Source organism: Oryza glaberrima, chromosome 7 (genome assembly GCF_000147395.1).
Source record: "Oryza glaberrima chromosome 7, OglaRS2, whole genome shotgun sequence".
NCBI classification, from domain to species: domain Eukaryota; kingdom Viridiplantae; phylum Streptophyta; class Magnoliopsida; order Poales; family Poaceae; genus Oryza; species Oryza glaberrima.
The window spans coordinates 9824840-9849491 of NC_068332.1; the positions used below are offsets into that span (position 1 = coordinate 9824840).

General features: G+C 43.3%; 1 protein-coding gene and 1 pseudogene across 1 annotated transcript; both read left to right on the forward strand.

Moving 5' to 3' along the window:
• The first annotated feature begins 591 nt into the window (after positions 1–591).
• On the forward strand, positions 592–15507 carry LOC127780169 (tryptophan--tRNA ligase, cytoplasmic-like; annotated as a pseudogene).
• A 6130-nt stretch (positions 15508–21637) lies between these two features.
• LOC127778931 (uncharacterized) lies at positions 21638–23579 on the forward strand. The gene is made up of 3 exons (XM_052305578.1): positions 21638–21831; positions 23347–23417; positions 23533–23579. Exons 1-3 carry the CDS (start codon positions 21638–21640, stop codon positions 23577–23579), a joined length of 312 nt encoding a protein of 103 aa, XP_052161538.1.
• The last annotated feature ends 1073 nt before the right edge of the window (positions 23580–24652 follow it).

Here is a 24652-nt window from a genome sequence, read left to right on the forward strand (position 1 = left end):
TTCGACTGTGAAGGTCTCAGGGGCTACTGTGGAGATTATGGGTACCCCATACCCACATGGCATGGTTATCCGACTAGTTATAGGGGATAGCTTATATCTATGAAATATGTAACAGATTATGACTTGAGTATTACGTTTCCTTGTATATTATGGAACAGCCTAAAGTCCTGGTTTGATAATATTGTAAAGTAGATTTAGGAAACCGATACCGTATTGGTTAAGGTTTCTATCTTGTAATCTTGCCCCCCATCCTATATAAGGTGGGCAGGAGGCCCTCTAGGGGGCATATGAGCACACATGATCGTCAGATCTATACTACACCCGCCGGATTCAAATCCCCAAACAAGAGTAGGGTATTACCTCTCATTGAGAGGGCCTGAACCTGTCTAAATCCTTGTCTCTGCATCCATCCACTTTTAGGTCTCGTGCGCTACCCCCTTTTATTATTGCCGAATTCATGTTTCGACACTCACGCAGCTCAAGTCGTTCTTGTTTTTGGGAAAGCTCGATTCGATATCTCCACGGGGCGCGCCGGTGTGTTTGATTCGAAACGCCGCCGAGTAGTATCGTGAGATAGATCTGCTGGCGGCCATGGCAGCTGATCCTCCATGTAAGGAGGTGGAGCAGGTGGTGACGCCATGGGAGGTGTCCGCTCCGGGGGGAGGGCGGCACCATCGACTACGAAAAAATGGTGGACCGCTTCGGCTACAACCGCCTCGACGCCGCGCTCATCGACCGCATCGCCCGCCTCACCTCCCGCCCACCGCATCGCTTCCTCCGCCGCGGGATCTTCTTCGCTCACCGGTGTTCTTCTGCAGCTAAATTGGAGGAGTTGGCGACTGAATTGCGGATGGTTTTTGTTTGTTGGATAGGGATTTGAGGAGGATACTGGACCTGTATGAGGCGGGGGAGAAATTTTACCTCTACACGGGGAGGGTGTTAGTGATATGCCCTAGAGGCAATCATAGAGATAATTGTATCACGATAATTGTATCACACACTATGTTTACATACTTATCCGACTTTGTTCCTTGAAATAGATAAACTCATTATTGGTTAATGAATATGTGATTCTTTCATGAGACTCTTTATGTTGTGTGTTGCTATTTCTAAAGGATCCCTGATCAAATATCATATGTGGAACAAATATGTTTAGATGATCAGCACATATATTAATTGATGATCATGTCTCAAGGATCATGGTATAGAGATACCAAATTAATAATGTGGACACATGTTAGTGAACATGTTGTTGGATAGATCCAACATGAGACACTGCAAGAGCCATATGTGTTGTGTCATTAGTGATCTCATTTAGTGTTGGTGTTGAATCCTTAGACCTGAGATTATCATGGTTCCCAATATGTGTAGCAGCTTACTTAGGGACTGCTAAACGCTACGCCGTAATTGGGTAGTTATAAAAGTAGTTTTCGGGTATGCTATGAAACATGTAGTGGGATATGAATAATCAAGATGGGATTTGCCCCTCCTATGGAGAGATATCTCTGGGCCCCTCGATGTTGTAGATTATGGAAGTGCATGGCCATGTCAAAGGTGATTGAGGAGTCAATCACAAGTTATATAATCTGTCAACAGGTCGAGTGAATGATTGAGCTATTAGAGGATGGCACATATCTAGCCTTGAGCTTAATCGATATCGTGAGGCAAAGGGTTCATACAAGTATACACTAGAGGTTCAGCCGATATGATCTTTATGTATGCCTGGTGGGTCAATACGTTCTGCTAGGGGCCGCTGTTGACGCGTGAACCGAAAAGGAGTTTTCGGGTTACAGCTGAATATACATGAACCTACAGGGTTGCACGCTTAATGGGCCAGAATAAGGGGATTGGATGGAGATCCAATATGAGCTTAATTCGGATAGGGATCCGAATAGGAGTCCTATGGGCCTTGGAGGCCCGAGTGATGGATCCTATATATTCGTGAGGGGTGTAACCGGCGGAGGCATTGCATCACGTGAGAAACCCTAGCCGTCACTGTCACGTCCTGATAAATTCATCCCAAAATAAAAATCATTTTCTAAAAGGAATAATAGAATTAATCAAAATTCAAATAGAAATTGGCAAACATTAAAATGCGTACAAGAAAAATTATTTTGTGGCCCGGAGAATTTTTGTTAAATTCCCCTTGGTCTAAAATGAGCCCTCAAATTTTACTTGAATTTTCAGAGCATCGAAAATAATTATTAAGCAACAACAACAATTAAGAAAGTTTATTAAAAAGGAAACTAAAAATAATCCTCCTTTTCCTTTGGGCCAAGTCCGGCCCAAAGTTCCTTTCCTCTCTCCCTCGGCCCGTGGCCGAAGTCTCTCTTTCCGCCCTCTCTTTTTCCTCCCCTCTTTCTCCCAGGCCTCCCCTCCTCCTCCCGGCCCATCTCTTCCCTCCTCTTCCGCTTGGGCCACCCCTGCCCTGTCCCGGCCCAGCCGACCAGCCGCCCCAGGCCGCCTTCCTCCGATTTTTTTTCATTTTTAATTTTTTTCTTTTAATATTTACAGAAATAATCCATCGGCGCAAAAAAAATTACAAAAATAGACCCTGCCGCCCTCCACTAGGGCGGCAAGCTGACGTGGCAAACGGGGGAGGGACGGGCGGTGACGGCAGATGGGAGAGGGAGGGTTTTTTGCACGAAAACCCTTGCCGCCCTTTGTTTGGGCGGCAAGGGGACCCCATGCAAAAAAGCCAGCCCGGACCTAGTACTTTTTGGCCGGTACTTTTTCCATCTGGGTCCCTTGCCGGCTCAGATGCAAAAAAGTACGAGCCAAATGCTCTTTAGGGCTGCGAAAAATGCATTTAACCCCAGAGGGTGGCAAGGGGCTAAATGCAATTTTTGCAGACGGCGGCAGACGGCGTCGTCGAGCCGCCGTTTGCCACGTCAGCTTGCCGCCCTCCACTAGGGCGGCAGGGTCTATTTTTGTAATTTTTTGCGCCGATAGATTATTTCTGTAAATATTAAAAGAAAAAAATTTAAAAATGAAAAAAAATCGCCTCCCTCCTCTCCCTCGCGCCCCTCTGCACGCGCGGCGCATGTGCGCGCCTCGTGCCTGACCGGTGGGTCCACCCACCCGGTCGTCTTCAACTTCCAGCCGGCCGCTCCTCTCTATCCCTCTCCCAAATGGAAAAAAATTCTATGCGGCAGCGTCGCACCAAGCTTCTCGTGCGGCACTGCGTGAACTGGCGATGCGTGTCCAATTGCCTCCCGCGTGAGGCACGTCTATCACGATTTTTAGTGGAGCCGAGCCGACGCCTATCACTATGGTGGAGCCGAGCCGAGCCGTCGCTCTCATCTGCTATGGCGACGGCGGTGGCGGCTGCTGCTGCTGCTTCTGAAATGGCGGCGGCACGCTTGAGTCCCCCTACAGCGGGCGACAGCGCATCAGCGCAAGGCCACGAGGCGCGAGCGGCATGGCCTTGCTTTCCTTTCAATAATTCATTTAGCTGCACTTGGCCTGAATAATTTCATTTTTTTATAAGGTCTCTTTTGATGCAAACGTTGATGATAATATGCATAGAGATTTTTCGAACATGGCTGCTCCTCCTATCCATGGAGACTATACAAGTCTTTTGTTTTGACTTGATCAAGATGCCATGACTTTTCTGCTGCTGCTCCCTGCAGACCTGCTTGCTCCTGCGGTGCTGCTGCTCGGCTGCTCCTGCTCTCGCGCAGCGCGCTCCCGCGCGCGCCGCCGCTAGCCTGCTGCATTGCTGCTCCTGCTCACGTGCTCCCGCGGCGCCACGCTGCCGCCGGCCTGCTGCTCGCGGTTCACGTGGCCGCTCTGACGCTCGGCTGCCCGCCTGCCTGTCGGAGTGTCGGTTGCCGCCATGCGGCCATGCCGCTCACGCCTCGCGGCCTTGCACTGACGCGCCGTCGCCCGCTGTAGGGGGGACTCAAATGTGCCACCGCCGTTTCAGAAACAACAGCAGTTGCCGCCATCGTCGCTATAGCAGATGAGAGCGACGGTTCGACTTCAAGGTGTGGGCCTGCGGCTTGGACTCGTTGTGATAGGCGTCGGCTCGGCTCCACCAAAAATCACGTTAGACGTGGCTCGCACGGGAGGCAGCTGGACACGCGTCGCCAATTCGTGCAGTGCCGCACGAGAAGCTTGGTGCGGCGCTACCACATAGAATTATTTTCCCTCCCGAACCCTAGCGCTGCCATCCTTCGATCCCGCTCCACTGCGCAAGTTCCGGCCAAATAAATTGCAGAAACGGAATCCCCATCCCTTCCTCATTATTTCCCCAACTTTCCCCCTTTAATCCCGCCCCCAATCACCGGGATTTAATCCCTCTTCTTTGACCGCCATTGATGCCGCCGGCCACGTTCTCCGGCGTCGTTCCCGTCCCCTCTAGTGGTCGGCACTCCCCTCCATTGCCTATAAAACGGAGCCCTAGTCCACCTCTCCTTCTGTTTTCCCCCTTCCCGAGCTCCCTAGCCACACCGTCGCCGACCTCCTCTCTCTCCTACACTGCCGGCCAAATCCAGCTGCCCCTGCCGCCACGTCAGCACGCCGGCCAGCTGTGCCGTTGCCTCCCCCGCATCGTAGTCGCCTCCCCTTCCCCGGCCTGCTCTCCGTTTCCCACGGAGACCTCCGGAAGTGCATCCCCGCCGGCAACAGTGGCGTTGCCGCCACTGTTCCGCCTCCGGCCGCCTCTGCCGCGTCTCCTGTGCGCCGGCCGACGTCGCCACCACCTCTCCCGGCACCAGAACGCCGTCATCTTCCCCATCCAAGCGTCGCCCGTATTTCGCCGGAATACCGCCATGCCGCGCCGGCCTCTCCATCCGCCTCGCCGGAATTTCCCCGGTCGGCCCTTCCTCCTCCCGTGCGCTGTCGGCCACGCCACCACCACCTCCGGCATCGCAGCGGCGAACCGGCGACGTCGTCCTCGGCATCGCCTCCCCTCCATCCGAACCCCACTGCCGGTGTCCGTCATCGCCTTCACTGTTCATCCTCGCCGGCTTGTCGTCCCGCGGTGCAGCCTCCATCGTCGTCATCGCAGCGGTGTGTTCCGCGCCATCCTCGCATCCGTGTAGCTGCTGCCGGCTGCCCTCGTCGCCTCCTCGCCGGTTCTGGTTGTCGTCCTCCCGTCGTTCTTGATCATCGTGGCGTTCGTCCCTCTGTCAAGCCGCGTTCATTCGTCGCCCACGTTTCGTCAAGTCTGCTGCAGCCTCGTTGTTGTCTTCGTCCTCGGCTCCGCGTCGTCAAGCCCTGAGTCGGCCTCGTCCTGCCTTCATCCAAGGATCGCTGGAGAAGTGTCGTCCGTTTGTCTCCGTCATTCCCGTCCGTCTCTGCCGCGTCATTCGTCGTCGTCGTTCCACACCTCGTCGCGTGGTAGTAAGGATCCGTCCTCTCACTGGCCCGTCCTCGTCCTTTCGTTGTTGCACCATGCCCATTGTGTGTTTGTCGACCCCGGTACCCATGTACCGGTGTCGGTAGTCATTCGTGGGTGCGTGTGGTGACCGTGTTTGTGTGTCCGCTCGGTAGCCACGTGGTTTCCACGTGTGCAGCCCGCGTGGTGTCTAGTGGAGTCCGTTTGTCGGCCACTCGCCTCAGTTGGCACATGGGGTCTGCTTCCGTCGACCCGTGGATCGTCTCTGTGTACTTGGTCTACCGTGGTCCATTAGGTTGACATGTGGGGTCCGCATGTCAACAGCGCAGCCTTCCTGTCTTTTCAAGGCTAGCACTTGCACATGTTTTATAATTGCAAAACCTAATCATAATAATCCATAAATCTCCATATAACAGCATTAAACTTCGGATGATCATATCTTTATCATACGAACCCCGAATCGACCCGTTCAAGTCTCCTAATGTTTGTTATAACCTAAAGAACCGTGTGCTTTCTTCTTATGTATTTTTATTACTTCTTTATAGGGTTGTAGCTTTGCTTGTGTGCTTCGTGTAGCTTCTGTCATTCCGGAGGTTTCGGAAGCGTGGTTCGCGGTCGTCGCCGAAGGTTCGGAAGGCCGTTCTCTCTGAGCAAGGCAAGTCTCATCATCCTTGAGCATATTGAATCCCAGTTTTTAAAATTATTTTAATTTAAATTATTGCATTACCGTTTTATTTAAATTCCCGCGTTATCACTGTTTTATTTAGCACTTCCTATTATCACCTCGTTCACCCTAGGAAAACAAAACCCCAACTAGTGGTTACTCTATTCATGGTTCCACTAGTATGAACTTACGTAGATGCTTCGCTGATTAATTAGGCAACATTAGGTGGTTTTATAACTTTAGACTTTGGGAGTTCTCATGTCATTTGGACATTATGGAATGGTTGGCTTGTGATGGAACTGAAACACACACCTCCCCTGTCACGCCCGGAAATTCACTAGTAATTTCCGAACTTATTTGTGCATAAAACCCTCGTCCAGGAATCAGCCGAGGTACACAAACTGACAATTTAATATACAAATCCATCATAATAATAACGTTACATACTTACAAAAGAAAAGAAAACAGCAGCGGAATTACGGTCTAGCGAAGCTCCGGCTTCACTCCCACAGGCAGCTCAACTGGGGTATAAGCCAAACATCTTCTCCTTTGCAACTTGTCTTCAACTGAGGTTTGATTGATTATTGCAAGGTGAGCATATGACATACTCAGCAAGCCACACAACAAATATGCAAGTGCATAAGGATACTAAAAGGATGGCATAATATAGGGCTCATTTGCAAAAGCAGCATTTAGCAAACATTTGAGAATTGTAAAACAGTAGAGTAATTAATCATCAATATTAATCAACACTGAACAGCACACCCATGCTGCTCAGGCCCAACCATCCTGAACAACCATACCCGGCTGCACAGATCTATCTCCAAACCAGGAATGTACCATTCCAAAGCAGGAACTAAATTAATTACCATCAATTACCACATTATTATTAATGAGTAGTGTGGGACTAATCACGAAAGACATTGTTCGACCCGCCCATAACCGCGGGCACGGCTATTCGAATAGTTTTACTCTAGCCAGAGGTGTACCACTGTACCCACAAGACACAACTCCACAATATGTCACCATATCATCATGTGCCCATGCTGAACATGTCACCATTTGTGTAGTTGTGACAAGACCCCTCGCATAACTCAACCCAAAGTAGTGCACCGTTCCTGGATCGTAGTCACCCCCTCAAAAACCAGAGGCATGGACTCCCAAGTGACCCTTGTGGGCTTATCTCCGCCACTTCTCAGTCTGGTCCTCCGCAATGAGCCTTGTTATACAAAGTGTCCAGCCGTTGCCCATTCTGGCTTGTGGTTGGCACGGTTAATGTTTCACAACCGAAACTCGTGAATCGGTCCTTAATTGTCATGAGTACGACCATCAAAACCATGTGCTCACAACCCACCATTATCAAGTTTTAGTTGGCACATTAATTAACCAATCACGATTGACCAACGATTGACCATCGTGAGCTATCATTAAATATCCATCATTAAGTAATAGTGAAACATTAGTTATCCCAATTGTGTGCTAATGTTTAACATCTAGCTGAACCAATATATAAAGCTCAACTAGTCAAATTATAATAACCCAAGGTATCAAGGAATAGAGTAATTAATGCAAATTGGCCATACAAAGGAATAATTCACACCACACGGTGACATTCGAAAATAAATGCACAGTTGAAATAAATAGAGAATTTAATTATAGGATCAACATGCTCAAAGGAATTGTGTTTGGGATCTGTGTGACTTGTCTTGCAATAACAGGTCTTCAATTAATCTTCTTGAACACTTCCGGCGCACTCGCAAACCTTCGAAACGACGGAAACGACAAGCTAACACGCAAAACAAGGAAAAAAAACTAATAAAAACCAAATAAACAATACATATAAAGTAAGCAACAATGTAGGTCATAATTTTAGAGGATTTATGAGACTTGAACGGCCTCATTCTGACTTCATATGAATTAATTATGAATTTTACAAGATTTAATCTAATTAAAGCCTATTTAAAAAGGATTAAATAAAATTAATTCAATTTATGGATAATTTTAATATGTAGATGTTTATTTTATACAACTTTTGCAACTTGAACCACATTAAACCGAGTTACAATGATTATGAATTTATAAAGATTAAACTGGATTAAAGCATTTATATGGATTTTAATTGAATTATGACGCAATAAAGAATTATTTTTGAAAGGAAAAAGGGATTTATTGCGTCATCGAAGGCGGTCCACGGTAAACCGGGTTCAAAGAGACGGTCTACAAAACCAACGGCCGAGATCTAATCTAAGCCGAACGGACGGCCGAGATTGATCCGGTCCACCACGGGCTATGGATGACGTCAGCAATGACATCAGCGATGATGTCATCGCCGGCGGCGGCTCGGGACCACAGGCTCGACGGCGAACGGCGGCGAGGCGGCGCAAACGGAGGACACCAACGGGTAGAGCTCGACTCGGCGAACTCACCAACGGCTTGGACGACGGCAAACGACGACGGATGACGACGGTGGCGAAGTTGAAGCGGCGGCGGTCTTCGGGTCGGTGGTGACGGCGGCGCTCCGACGAGAAACGGCAGCAGCGGAGGGGTGGACGAGGTGCTGCTCCTCCTGGCAATCCTGATGGTAGCAACGGCGACCGAAGGCGGCGGCTACAACAGCGGTGCGACGCGGCTGCAACAGCGGCCGGAGGTTGAAGACGACTGACAGGTGGACCCCACCTGTCCGTGGCTGAGAGAGAGAAGGGAGGGCACGGCGGATTGGGCCAGCTGGGCCGGACGCAAGCAGGCCGAGGAGAGGGAGAGAGAAACTTGGGCCAACTTTCGGCCCAAAGCCAAAAGGGGACTTTTAAAACCTTTTTCAATTTAAATTATTCATGAAATGATATTGATTAAAAATACTTCCTTGGCTCAAATAAATCCCAGAAAAATCTAGGAACTATAGAAACAAGAGAAGTATTTAACAAAATTTTATCTAGCCCACTTTTATATTGAGATTTAACAAATTAAAATTAGATCTTCTCTTTTAGGCTTTTAAGATCATTTCTAATAATTCCTTTTAAACAACAATTTATAATTTAAGGATTTTTAAACAAGAAAAGCACTTAACATAATTATAATTAGATCATTAATTGATTAACTAATTACTGAATTGTTCTTTGTATTATTAAAATTAGAAATTGAGCTCCGAAAAATCCGAGAAAATTCCAGAGAGTATAACTAACCATGGAGAATTTAATAAAAATTAAATCCATCCGTGCTTTATATTTAGGAAATTTTATTTCCCACATTTAACTTCACTTGTAAATTAATGAACATTTAATATAAATTCTATTAATAATTTATTAAATAAATTATAAATCCTAAAACGAAAAATCAGGCTGTGACATCCCCCTCTATTCAAAACTCCCAAAATGGTTTTAGGCTGGGCTCGAGGTGCATGGTTATGTTAGTAGCACCTCGGCCACTATAAGGACCGGTCTTCGGGCCTCTATTGCAAAGCACTACCGTACTAACCACATGTCTAATGGGTAAGGCTTAACTCGGTGCTCAGTCTAGTCCTGGCAAGAGTACACGGATGGAGATGAATGAAGTCGGGGCTCGATCCTGCCTACCTGTCTCGGGGGTTCCGGCCGTAGGCGGGGTTGGGTCGGTGCTTTTGTCACGGCTAGGATGGGTAAAGGGGTTATGCCACATCCTATATGATGTTTTCTACGGCCGTGGAATGCGGAGTAAAGATGTGTCTTGTGGGTAAAGATGTACACCTCTGATCAGAGTATAATCTATTCGAATAGCCGCACCCTCAGATATGGGCAAGCCTAGCAATGTACCCACGTTAGTGGTTTAATTCTTAAAACTTGCTTAACAACTAAAATATGGAATGGTTGGCCTGGGTTGGCTTGGGACGAGCTGGGACCTGGGTCTGGTTGCCAGTTCGGTCTGAATCATCGTAGGCCTTGGGTTAAGGCATGTTCGCGTGGGTTCACGGCCTTGATTAATAATATTGTGTAGCTCTATGATCGTGTTTACAAAATAGCTTTGGGCAACTAAGTGACTTTTAAATGCTGTTTACTGCAAAACCTAACCCCTATTATTATCCCCTTCTACCCCCTTGCATTAGTCATGCATCTCCTGGTGTGGCTTGCTGAGTACTGTGGTTGTACTCATTCTTGCTCTATCTTTCCCCTCTTCAGTAAGAGAAGTTTTGGAGAAGAAGTCCTGGGTGGAGTCCTGGCTTATACCCTAGTTGAGCGCCTGTGAAGATGGAGCTATAGGCCCGCTAGTCCGCTGCTGTTTATTTTTGTTTGTCAGGCCTGAAGTGCCTTTGTAATAATGTAAATATTATCGATATAATAAAGATGTGCCTTTTGTATCCTGTTTATTTGGTGTACCCCGGCTTTTCATGGGACGGGGACTAATACACTAGCGTTCTGGAAAAGGTATTTTTCCGGGCGCGACAGTCACTTCTCTACCCGAGCAAAACCCTATCCGTGCGCGGGTGCTAGTACATCTGCGCGTGGCGTTCCGTCCCTGTACGTGTGGATACCGGTAGAGGCGGCGCTGGTTTGCGGTGCTGATCGGCTTGGGAGTACGGCGAGGAGAACGCACGAGGAGGAGAAGGTCGAGCTGGTGCGATTGACTACTTCCTCTACATCGACGCGCGCTACTTCGTGAGAGTTCCTTCGACTTCTTAGCGTCTTCTTCAACTGCGCAGCGCGTCGAGTGGTAACGATCTATGATCTAATACTTGCATGGTTCCTGGTTTACGTGATAGAAAATTTTAATTTATGCTATCGTAGTCTACGTGTATCCCAACAGAGGGGACCCTCATCGGAGGTGCTACATCTCGGCCACCTCATCCCCTTCATGTTCACAAAATAAGCATTGCTCCCAGTCCCGGATACAAGTGAACTGAAATCATTTGTCAACTAGTATTTATTAACAATCAAGATATCTCTTGTCAGGTGCTCCCTCCATCCACAAAAGTTACACCTATTTCACATTTGAGTTTTTTCCAAATAAGTTGTTTCTATTTATAGTCTTTATGCATTCAAGACTTAAATGAAGAGATAAATTAAATGTTTTATTAGAACCCAAGGAGTCATCTAAATACTCATTGGTTGCATGTTTACATTCACTATTTATTCACTATTTGATCTTGTAACATCCAAGATGATTTAATTTTTTCTTGGTCTTGGTGAGGGAGTACTTCCAGGATGCTTTCAAGGTGCCGCTGGTGATACAGCTAACTGACGATGAAAAGTTTATGTGGAAGAACTTGACTATTGCCGAACGTAACAGGCTTGCCCATGAAAATGCCAAAGACATTATCACCTGTGGATTTGACATTGAAAAAACTTTCATTTTTACAGATTTCAGTTATGTTGGAGGGTCCCTCCGTTTCACGATGTAAGTCATTCTACCATTTTCCACATTCATATTGATGTTAATGAATCTATATATATATATATGTATATATAGAATCGTTAACATCAATATGAATATGGGGAATGCTGGAATAACTTGTATTGTGAAACGGAGGAAGTACTTCCTAACTATCAATTAAAATATAAATGTCTGGCTGGTCTTTTTTTTTTTTTCACTCAGCTAGCTTTTATTCTATGATAAAGTAGTAACCCTCTGTCTTTTTCTTACAGGGCATTTTATGAAAGGGGCAATTATGTTTCTGCCCTTGCTTTACAATTCAATTGTGATTTTACCCCTGCTTTTCAGGGGTTTGTGATTTTGCCCCTCTTTTTTTAAATGAAGCAGCCGTCTGCCCCTAGTTTTGACAGAAGTTTGGTGGGTCCGGAATTTCAGAATTAAACAAAGATAGAAAATGTTATTATCATTTATGAATGACCATTCTACCCTTGGTTCAATAAAAGAGCCAAATCCCCAATCCCTTACTGTCCCGATTTTCACTCCAAAACCCTAGCTGGGTTGCAAGCGGCGGCGGCGACGCGCGGCCAGCGGGCGGCATGGAGGAGTGGCGGTGGGGCCAGCTGCCGCGGAACAGCGCGCGGCGGAGTCGGGGCGCGGGCAGGGAGGCGCTGCGGCAGCGCATGGAGGCGCGGCGCGGCGGCCCCGCGGGTGCACGCGCAGGGAGGCGCGGCGGCCGGCGGCCCCGTGGCCAGCGCGGCGGCGGAGAGGAGCGGCGGCTCCGTCGGCCAGCGAGCAAGCGAGCAGCGAGCAGGTAGCTTGGCGGCGGGATGGCGCTGTTAAAGGATGTAGGCAGGCACGGCGGCGTCCTCGGTCTGGAGCGCAGGCTGGGGAATCAGGGAGGCGCGACTTGCCGCCGGCGGGCTGGCGCTCCTAACCTCTTGCCGGCGCAGGGACGGAGGCCTAACGCTATTGCAAATACAGGATTAGGAGACATAATGGAGTAAATCTTGTGCATGGTGGAAATCTGCTGCAAATCCCCTGTTTTCTTTCCCATTTTCATGTCTTGTATCTGCGAGAGATTTGTTTGGTGAATGGTGATTTCTTCCTGGTAAATGTGATGAATTTTTTTGGTGAATTTTTGCACCCGATGCAAGTTCTTTGAAAATGCTGCAGAAATGATGTTAAATTCTTCCAAAATTTGTCAAAGTTTGGTCAAATTCGAAATATATGCACATTATATCAAAAAAGGAGAGGCAAATGTGTAAAGGGTATACAAGTCCTTCTAGTGCTAAGTTGACGCTGTTAAGTGATGCTAACAGAATAGGGGCAAAACAGGGACAGAACAGAGCTTCGTTTCAAAAAAGTGAGGGCAAAATCACAAACCCTGAAAAGTTAGGGTAAAATCACAATTGCAACTCAAAGTGAGGACAAGAACATAATTGCCCCTACTAAATATGCTTGAAGTTTCCAACCGTGTGACATATAACAATGTGAGAACTATTCTATTAAGATTGTTCTCTGCTCTTGGTGTTCTTGCTTAAATATTTGTTAACACCATGGAGATTCATTACTTATCTTTAAGCGTCATGTTTTCTAATACTCTTACTCTTGGATGACAGCTTAAAGGGATATTTGGAATTAGTCCGGAAGATCAAATTGGCAAGGTCAGCTTTCCTCCTGTGCAGGCTGCTCAATCATTCTCATCATCGTTTCCACATCTCTTTCATGACAATGATGACCATCTGCCGTGCCTTATCCCATGTGCTATAGACCAGGTATGATATCTCTGGTCTGATTATCTCGACAGTACAACATAATTGCTTTTGTATCTACTTGCTAGTATACTGATAATATATAGATTTTTCAGCACAAAATTTGGACTTAGTTTGTTTCTTCTTGTTCTTTTCCATCTCTAAATTTGAATTTGACCCACTCCCATACGCAAAAGCCAAGTTTAGAGCCTTGACTTGTAAACATTTGCATTTAAAGATACCAAAATGTTCTACATGTTTGTATATAGCCGTATCATCCATGCATCGAATATGACTGTCAACATTCGGAAATATCAATCATTAATGTTGGAAATAACCCAACTAGCGTTATACCACATGTAATAAACCAGTAAAAAGAACTTCCACGCAAGGTGGTGTCTGAGAAAGGGAATTTCTAGGCAGCCTGCCCTTATCTGACATAATTGGTTGTATATCTTCTTATTGGCATTAAAATATGTAGAGAGATTTATCTGGCAGCTCTAAATTTGTACTGAGTGCTTGTCAAGTAAATATTTTTCCAATACTTGATTTAGTGATCTACTATCATGAAAGCATATCCGATATTTCTCATTAAAGGTACTGGAGTGTTGGTACATATATGTATTTAGTTTGGCATATTTTGAGTTGCCTATTTAATCTTAATTTATATTTATGCAGGATCCTTATTTTAGGATGACTTGTGATGTTGCTCCCAAACTTGGTTTTCAGAAACCTTCACTGATTGAGTCAAGATTTTTCCCTGCACTTCAGGTATTTCTTTTAGGGAGAGCTTGGATGTAGGACTGAACATTAGAGCTGGTGCAATTTGACGACTTGTAATTAACTTGCTCAGAATTTTTTTTGGTTTTACTTCGAATAATCATAATTTCACGTGCATTACTTTATGTCGATTGCTTGATTTCCTTTTAACAGGGGGAGAGCACTAAAATGTCGGCCAGTGACCCAAACTCTGCAATATATGTGACAGATAATTCTAAACAAATAAAGGCAAAGGTTTCATCTGGAATATTTACTCAATCACACGCTTTAGTTCGGCCATTTAAATTATGGTATCTTGTAGTTCTATTATTTCATAGGCTTATAAAAGCTATTTCCATTATTTTCCAGGTGAATAAATATGCTTTCTCAGGTGGCCAGGACACCGTGGAGCTCCATAGGGAACTTGGTGCTAATCTTGATGTAAGCTCTTTCCCAAGTATTGACCACTACTGAACACCAAACTACTATGCTAGAATTATGCACTGTATTCTGAGTTTTGCTTAGAAAACAGAAGTTAGATTTAAGAATCAACACGATACTCGAATTTGAATGATCAGCAGAAGCTACCAATTCTAATGCATGTAGTTAGAAGCCCTTTGTGTTTCTTGATGAAGCCTTCTATGTCCACATTTCAGTGCTAATATGCTGAATATTGTGATCTTCATTTCTATAATCTGCCTGTAATATTCCAGTTAATTCCTGTATTTCTCAAGAAACACCAAAGTGATCTGTGAATTCTTGTGTTGTTCAGGTGGATGTCTCAATCAAGTACCTAAACTTCTTCCTACAAGACGATGATGAGCTTGAGCACATAAAGAAGGTGCATTTCTTATTGTGGAAAACTAAGTTGCACTACCATTATATATGAAACTCATTATCCATTATAAAATTTATTTCCCAATACCAGGAGTACAAGGCAGGAAGGATGTTAACTGGCGAAGTGAAGCAACGACTCATCGAAGTTCTATCTGAGCTGGTTGCTAGACATCAGAGGGCTAGAGCTCAAGTGACTGAGGAGGTAATGAAAATAATTAATGTTTTGTTTGATCTTGTCATGCTTTACAATTGGGTTGGTTGCAAGTTCTAATTCTTGTTTCTATTGTACACACACATACATCCGTATGCAAAGATTATAACCAAGTATTCTGAACGGGACACATACAAATTTCCTTGTTTGTGTAGATGGTTGATGCTTTCATGGCAATAAGGCCTCTTCCCAACATGTTTGGCTGAGCATCAAGACAAGAAGAGCATGACATTTTCGTTGATCAGCACATGTGTGTCCCCCTGGTTTACTTGTTGCTGGACTCTTGTGAACATAATGACAAAAAGACAAGAAGTCCTTAGGTTTAGTTTTGGAGGTATCACTACAAGAATCTATTTAATCTGTGACGAAATTTGACGAAATTTTCGTGATGTTTTCAGAGATCGTCACAGATATGCAACTATGGATACAAGGCCCATAATCCGTGACAGTTTATCGATTTCGTCATAAACCGGCCCAAAACCTGTAACGTTATAGCAATTTCGTCGCGATTTAAATACTTCAAAACCATATAAGAGATATGCAAATTTTGTGAACAATGTTACTATCACTTTATCGGATGAAGAAATGACCGAAATAAAAGTTATAGATATTGATGAGTTATACAACTTTGATGTTGATGACTTTTTCAGGTGAAATAATTTAGTATTTGAAAATGTTGTTTGCAGTTGTCATAATTTGAAATTCAAATTCAAATTATTGAAACAGAGTCATATACCAAAATGACCAAAACAAAAGTTGTAGATATTGATGATTTGTACAACTTTGTTGTTGATGACTTTTTCAGTTGAAATCATTTAGTACTTGTAAATGTTATTTGAAATTGTTATAATTTGAAATTCAAATTCAAATTATTGAAACAGAGTCATATAGCAAAATGAACAAAACAAAAGTTGTAGTTATTGATGATTTATATAACTTTGTTGTTGATGAATTTTTCAGTTGAAATTATTTAGTATTTAAAAATGTTATTTGAAGTTGTCATAATTTGAAATTCAAATTTTATATAGTTCAATCAAACTTAGATGGAGAAATGACCAAACGAAAAATGGTAGATCTAAATGATTTCTACAACTTTGTTTTTTATAATTTTTTCATACGAGTTCATTTAGTATGACTTTTGTGTGTTACTTCACAATGGTATAATAAAAAAAAGAAAAAAAATGTTAAAGAGAAGGAATGAAACAAGGCCTGTTATGGGCCAGTCCATTTTGCTCCTCCCAAGCCGAGAAGTCCATTTTGCCTCCCTCCTTTCCATTAATTTTAAAATATTAAACCTTTGAATCGAATTTTATCATACTAAATGAACTTATATGGAAAAGTTGTCAAAAACAAAGTTGTATAACTTATTGAGATAAACCTATTTTATTTTGGTTATTTCTCCATATGAGTTTGATTTACCTATATAAAATTTGAATTTCAAATTATGACAACTTCAAATAATATTTTTAAATACTAAATGATTTCAACTGAAACGGTCATCAACAACAAAGTTGTATAACACATCAATATCTACAACTTTTGTTTTGGCCATTTTTCTATATGACTTTGTTTAAACAGTTTGAATTTTAATTTCAAATTATGACAACTTCAAACGACATTTTCAAATACTAAATGATTTCAACTGAAAAAATCATCAACATCAAAGTTGTATAACTCATCAATATCTATAACTTTTATTTTGGTTATTTCTTCATTCGGTAAAGGGATAGTAACATTGTTCACAAAATTAACATATCTATCTTATAGTTTATAAACTATATAAGAGATATGTATATTTTGTGAACATTGTTATAAATCGTTTTGTTGGATGAAGAAATGACCCAAATAAAAGTTATAGATCTTGATGAGTTATACAACTTTGATGTTAATGAACTTTTTAGTTAAAATCATTTAGTACTTGTAAATGTTGTTTGAAGTTGTCATAATTTGATATTCAAATTCAAATGGAAAAGTCTACACTTACGAAACTTTTTGTTACGAAACATGTACGAAGAGCACATGCAGCCTGTCTTTTCGGCTTGTATGCTCTATAATCATCTTGCAAGTACCTAAGCCCGTAACAAATACAGGCCCACGTATGGTGCAAACGAAAAAGCAAGAGTTATATCTCTACTTGTCTGTAAAACCGTGTGCTACGAAAATCTATACACAGGCTGCATATGATTAAACTATAGACAAGTAAATCGTGTTCAAATCATATTGAGGAATTACTACTGCATGCTCATATCACTATCGACTACCACACAACTAATATTTATTGTCCTTTGCAGCATCGAAGTAATCAGCTAGCATATCAAACAAATACATCGGTGCATCAATGTATGATTTATTATTAGCAAATTTTACTGTAGGACACTGCAATTTCATGGTTTTAGCTGTAGGACACTGCCCGAACTCACTTTTGGGGAAAAACACTCCATAAACATGGTAATTTGCCAATGGACACCGCACCGATTAAAATAATATTTTTCGGTTAAAGAGGAGAGAGAAATCACGTGAAAGTTCTAAAATACCCTTGGGCCCACATGTCATATCTTCCATATCTCTATCCTCACCTCCCACACTTCCATGGCCGATGCCGTGGCGGTGGCCGGGTCAGTGGAGATGCCGGTGAATCTGCTCCCGGCGCTCCACTCCGCGGACACTAGCGCTGCCGCAACATCCACGACGGCGCCCTGCAGCAGCGCGACGAGCAGCGGCAGCCGTGTGTCGTCGGCGAGCAGCGGTCCTCCAAGCCCATCCTCCTCCGCCGCTAGCCCGCCACCACACGTCGTCAGGCGGTCGTCGTCGCCGGCGCCGCGGCGGCGTTGATGACGGCGCCCTGCAGCAGCGTGTAGTTGGCGAGTAGCGGCAGCCAAGTGTCGTCGGCGAGCAGCGGTCCTCCATACGCATCCTCCTCCGCCGCCACAACACGTCGTCAGGAGGCCGTCGTCGCCGGCGCTGCCGCATAGTCGATGACGGCGCCCTGCAGCAGCGCGTAGTCGGCGAGCAGCGGTAGCCGCGTGTCGTCGGCGAGCAGCGGTCCTCCATGCTCATCTTCCGTCTCCGCCGCCACGCGTCGTCAGGCGGCCGTCGTCGTCGGACGAGCTGCCGGCGGCGGCGGCGGACGTGACGGTGTGCAAGGTGGAGGGCGGCCAGCTCATGTTGCCGTCAACCTTCCCGTACTTCATACTCGTCGCGCTGGAGGCCGGGGGACTCTTCTGCGGACTTTTGCTACTGCTGCTGTACAGCCTCTACCCCGTGCTGCTCCTGCTCGGCCATGGCCGGGCGACCAAGCTCATGGTCATGGTGAGCTTTGCCGACGTCAGGAAGGAGGATGGGTCGTCGTCGTTCAGGGTGGGCAGCGCGGTGATGCCCAAGCTGTTCCTGGAAGACGTCAGCGCTGAGGTCCTCGATCGAGGCGGCGGCGCAGCGGGGATAGAGATAAGAGATGGAAGATATGACATATGGGCCCAAGGTATTTTAGAACTTTCATGCCATTTCTCTCTCCTCTTCAACCGAAAATTATTATTTTAATCAGCATGATGTCTATTGCCAAATTACCACGTTTATAGAGTGTTTTCCTCCAAAAGTGAGTTCGGGCAGTGTCCTACGGCTAAAACCACGAAATTACAGTGTCCTGTAGCAAAATTTGCCTTTATTATTAGTGTGGGCATGGTAGATCGTACCTACTATGCAGGAAGCAACCCAATACTGCTCGTATTGTGGCCAGGGATTACGATTCCAACAAAATCCGGTCTGATTTCGCGAAATTTCGACATTCCGACGAGGCTCGAAAGTAGAAACCGTATGAGATTTCGAGGAGTTTCATCCAAATTCAAATTTGAATTGATAAAAAAGAAAAAACAAATAAAATCTTATAAATACTATGATATTCATAGAACATATTGGGATATAAATATTCTAAAAAAAATGATGTATTGTGTGTATTTACTAAAACTTACATCAGGAAAGAAAAGAATAAAGAATTAAAAAAAGAAAACAATTACATGGGCCGAATTGCATGTACTAGGCCCAGTTAGTAGTTGGTCCAAATTACAGGTTACAGATCGAAATTTCGATCAGAATTTCGCCAAAACCGACAGGTTTTTGAGAACTTGTCAACAAACTCAGGGAATTTGCATTCAAATTTTGGTTTATGAAATTTGTTCGGAATTTACCGGTTTTCCACCGGATTTCGCGAAATTCCGAATTCCGCCAGTGCCCGAAATGGAAGGGCCTGTCGGAATCGTAAACCCTGATTGTGGCGGCAGCTGAGGCGGTAAGGCCTAGGCATATAGCCGCCACCTAGCTCATATGCTTGATTGAATTGATTTTTTTTTAGAACTGATTGAATTTATTCTATCCTTGCTTTCTGCATCTCCACTCAAACGAAGCTCTGAAGTCTGAATGAGTAGCATGATATTGAACCTGTCAATTTGATATGGGCTTTTCTTATTGAATAATCTAGAGTGTTGTAGGCCTGTGATCTTGTGTGGGCTTCTAGTGTTCTAGCCATGGAAATCACGTAGGCAGGTAGTTTTCGTACGAATTTCGTACAGATTTCTTCGTGTGTATAGCAAGGTTCAATTCAAATTATTGAAACAGAGTCATATAGCAAAATGACCAAAACAAAAGTTGTATATATTTATTATTTATACAACTTTGTTGTTGATGACTTTTTCAGTTAAAATTATTTAGTATTTGAAAATGTTGTTTGAAATTTGTCATAATTTGAAATTCAAATTTTATATAGGTCAATTAAACTCAGATGGAGAAATAACCGAAATAAAATTGGTAGATCTCAATAAGTTATACAACTTTGTTTTTGACAAGTTTTTCACATATGTTCATTTAGTATGCTAAAATTTCGAAGGTTTAATATTTTGAATTTAAATGAAAGGAGGAAGGTAAAATGGACTTCTCGGCAAGGGATGAGCAAAAGGGCTGGCCCGTAACAGGCCTTGTGCTCCTCCCTCGCCAATAAGTCTATTTTGTCTCCGTCCTTCAATTAATTTCAAAACATTAAACCTTCGAATCGAATTTTATCATACTAAATGAACTTATGTAAAAAAGTTGTCAAAAACAAAGTTGTATAACTTATTGAGATCTTCCTATTTTATTTTGGTTATTTCTCCATCTGAGTTTGATTGACCTATATAAAATTTGAATTTTAAATTATAACAACTTCAAATAACATTTTTAAATACTAAATGATTTTAACTAAAAAGGTCATCAACAATAAAGTTGTATAACTCACCAATATATACAACTTTTGTTTTGGCCATTTTTCTATATGACTTTGTTTAAATAGTTTGAATTTGAATTTCAAATTATGACAGCTTCAAACAATATTTACAAGTACTAGATGATTTCAACTGAAAAAGTCATCAACAACAAAGTTGTATTACTCATCAATATCTATAACTTTTGTTTTGGCTATTTTTCTATACGACTTAGTTTAAATAGTTTAAATTTGAATTTCAAATTATGACAGCTTCAAACATCATTTACAAGTACTAGATGATTTCAACTGAAAAAGTCATCAACAACAATGTTGTATAACTCATCAAGATCTATAACTTTTATTTGGGTCATTTCTTCATTCGTCGAAGTAATTTGTAACATTGTTCACAAAATGTACATATCTCTTATACGTTTATAAAAAATAAGAGAGATATGTAGATTTTGTGAACAATGTTACAAATCACTTCGTCGGATGAAGAAATGATCAAAATAAAAGTTATATATATTGATGAGTTATACAACTTTGTTATTGATGACTTTTTGAGTTGAAATCATTTAATATTTGTAAATTTTGTTTGAAGTTGTCATAATTTGAAATTCAAATTCAAACCGTTGAAACAAAGTCATATAGAAAAATGACCAAAATAAAAGTTATAGATATTGATGAGTTATACAACTTTGTTGTTTATGATCTTTTCATTTGAGATCATTTAGTTTTTGAAAATATTGTTTGAAGTTGTCATAATTTGAAAGTCAAATTTTATATAGGCCAATGAAACTCAGATGGAGAAATAACCAAAATAAAATTGGTAGATCTTAATAAGTTATACAACTTTGTTTCAAACAACCTTTTCACATAAGTTCATTTAGTATGATAAAATTCGATTTGAAGTTTCAAAATTTTGAAATTTCCAGGTTAAATGACCATTTTGTCCAAGTAACTTGTATAATAGGTTTCCAGATTCCAGGGTTATTCTGGTAAAATCGCATCAACATAGCTTCTTATACATATATCCAAACCCTAGCCATCCATTCTTCACCTTCTCTTTCCCCACCCTCACACTGCCGCCCACCACGCCGTCGTCGTCATCCTCCTCCCTTCGCCCACCATCCACAGCCCCCTCGGATCTCGCCGCCCCTTCCGCCTCCCCCTCCGCTCCTCTCGCCGCTCCTCCGTCCCCCCCCTCTTCGGCAATCTCGCCGGCGTCCCAACTCCGGCGTGAGCGGCGGCGGCAGCAAGGAGGCACGGCGGCAACGACCTGCGGCGATGGATCCGGCGGCGCCGTCCTAGGGAAGGCCGGATCTGCCGCCCTAGGAAGGAGCTCGGCTCTCGGCGGCGGGCGGCGGGCACGGTGACAGCCTGCTCCGGCGGATCTGGCGGTGCCGTCGCAGAGGCGGAGGACAGCGGCGCGCCAGAGACGGAGGGCCCGTCGGGCAGGCCGGCAGTGAGGCGGTGGCGGAGCCGCGGAGGCGGGCCGGCGTGGATGGGGTCGGTGGAGGTGGCGGCGACCTGGTACGGCGGCGGGAGGGAGTCAATGCGAGGGGGTTCAGGCAAGGGAGTCAATGCGAGGGGGTTCAGGCGAGGCTGGCGGCGTGGCTCGCACCGTGGCGGCTCCTCTCCTCCGGCGGCAAGGTGCTCGGCGAGGAGGAGAAGGCTGCCGAGAACATCTACATCAAGGTAAATCCACCCTACTCGCTTCCCTAATCTTCCTTCCCCCTCGTGATTGTTGCTGTTCTTGCTGCGGTAGATGGGCTACAGATGCAACTAGAGATGTATTGCTTGAGCTCTTCATAATTCATCAACACTTCATGACTGTTGAAACTGAATTGCATCTATACGTTATAAATACTACTCCTAACCTGTAGAATTATCAATCTATGGCAATCAACCTCAATGAATTATCATCTGACCTGCAAGCAGAATGAGAAACCAATATAATATCATATAGCTGTAAGACATGATCTTTTGAACAAGAGACTTGCATTATGTAGTGTTTTATTTATCCATCACTTGAGTAGTTTTCACAATTCCTATATATCGAATGGTAAACTCTACTTCAACGTACTTTCAGAAAATATGAAATATATAAATGTTAACAGTAAGATGAAATCAAAAGTACTAATCTCCAATAGTCCATATATATCTGGATCATATCCACCTGAAATAAAAGATTACCACTTTTTTATGTACTGCAATTTGTAATTAGCAATTAAACATGTGCATGCTGCAAAAATATTCTACAAAAACAGGACTAGCCATCTTTCCTTTTCCTTTTAACAAATAGTAATAGCAAACTATCAGTAAACAGAGAACATCTACATCAAGGTATATCCACCCTACTCGCTTCCCTAATCTTCCTTCCCCCTCGTGATTGTTGCTGGTCTTGCTGCGGTAGATGGGCTACAGATGCAACTAGAGATGTATTGGTGTGCTGTGTAGAGGTTTTGGATGTGCTCCAAATTGAAATGAGGCTGTTTTTCCTGTGCGAATTGCTGAGTTTGCTTCCACTTTCATCCTTCCCATGGTCACTTTTGGTGAGTTCCTATGAGTCCCATGGTCACCTTTTTTAGAAAGTAATAAGTGAAATCCTATTATGAATGTCAAATCTGATGATTCCTTTTATCTTATTCATGTAAAAAGGATTGGTTGCCTCCATATGTGGTGCTCAGGAATGTGAAAACTGTAGGGGCATGTTTCTTCCTAACATGTGAAGTGGTTTTTTTTGGCTATCTAGCAAACTTGTGGCTGTGCTTTCTCATGTTATACTATGCTAAGCAGTTGCATTGCAGTTTAAGATGTCTCAGTTTATACCCAATTTTTGGAAATTTGTGAGCATGATGTCAATCTTTTCCTTTTAAATTAAGGGATAATAGGAAGAAACCAGGGCTGGCAGTTCTTTTTGTTTACCAATTTTTCCACTGTACAAGTGCAAAAGCATTTCAGTATCTTTTCAGAGTTCACGAAAGAACTGGGCTATTTATTTGGTAGCAGGACAGGAAGTAGGGTTGTTTTTTTCACCTATAACTGTTACTTTAGTAAGGAAATTTGAGGGTGCCTCTCCCTCATGCGTGAAAACCATTATTTCCACAGTGAAAAGGGGTAAATATATATATATATTGTTTTGCCTGATCTCTGAGCATGCTTAGTTTCTTTGTTACAAAATGCTGAACTGAGATGAACTGAAAATTTCAGAAATGTGCGATGTGCAGGTGGAGATAACATACAGAGGGAGACAGCTCCTCCCGATCCTGAAATTGCAGCATGTCCGTGACATCAGTAACTGCATGAATATTTTTTATTCATGTATTAACTGCTTGAACAGTAGAAGAAACTAGGATGATATGGCAGTTATTGATGTTTTATCTTGTGCATATGCAGTGCTGCTAAGCTCACTTGGAAGATCTTGGTCATGCGACATCCGGTGAAATTTTGGTTACTGTGATTGTATTTGGAATGTGACTAGATTTGGCTGTTAACTGTGTTGTAAATTTTGTGTTGTATTGGATGTTTGTCGAGTTGTGTTGGTTTGAATATGAGATTGTATGATAAATTGGATTGAATTTGGTGGGCTCAAATTTAATGGGTCTGTTTAGTGAGCTTTTATCTGATAGTTGGTTGACAAAATAGGCTAGTTCTGAAATGGGCCTATTTTAAAATAGGCCAGTTAAAAAAATTAATGGGCTGTTTAAAAATTAATGGGCCGTCAAAAAAATAACGGGCCGTATAAAAAAATTGCTGATGTCAGCTACCACGTCATCAGTGACACGTCATCGCACATGTGTCAAAACAACCACGTCAGCTGCCACGTCATCAGTGACATGTCATCGCACACGTCTCCAAACGACCACGCCAACTGCCATGTTGGCCGCCACGTGGCAACCATCCATGACGTTTAATTTCGTCACAAAGGTTGGGCCTGGGCTGGACTACACGAGCCCATAAGCATTTTATGACGGTTAAAAAACGTTATAGGTTGTGCTGATCCGTGACGATTTCGGAGAAAACGTCAGCAGATTTAATCTTTGACGCTCAATAGATGATGATAAGTATAATTGTCATGGGAAAATTCCTGTGATGAATTTTCAGTGATCCATGACGAATTTTTTCGCCATAGATTAAATAAATTCTTGTAGTTATATGATAGGATTCTGTTCGGTTTAGGGATAAGTTGTTAGGGGTGGCATGTACATAGTAGACGGTTGCTGTTTGCAGTATGGTTCCATATCATTGTATACAAGAGGCAAAAGTTGTTTGCAGGCAGTTTAAATGGCTCCCAATGGTTAAATGACACGTGGTAAAAATAGAGAGGTGATATATCTACAATGGCGAAAATGCGGTCTTCAAAAGTTCTCTTGTGCTTTTACACCGTAATTAGGCCGGTATTAGATAAAAGTTCTTAGAGGTAAAAGTTCTCCTTGTTAGATAAAAAATCATGTGTGGCGGCACCTCTTTTTAATCTTTTGAATCCCAACATTGTGAGGGAGTTAAGGCAATATAT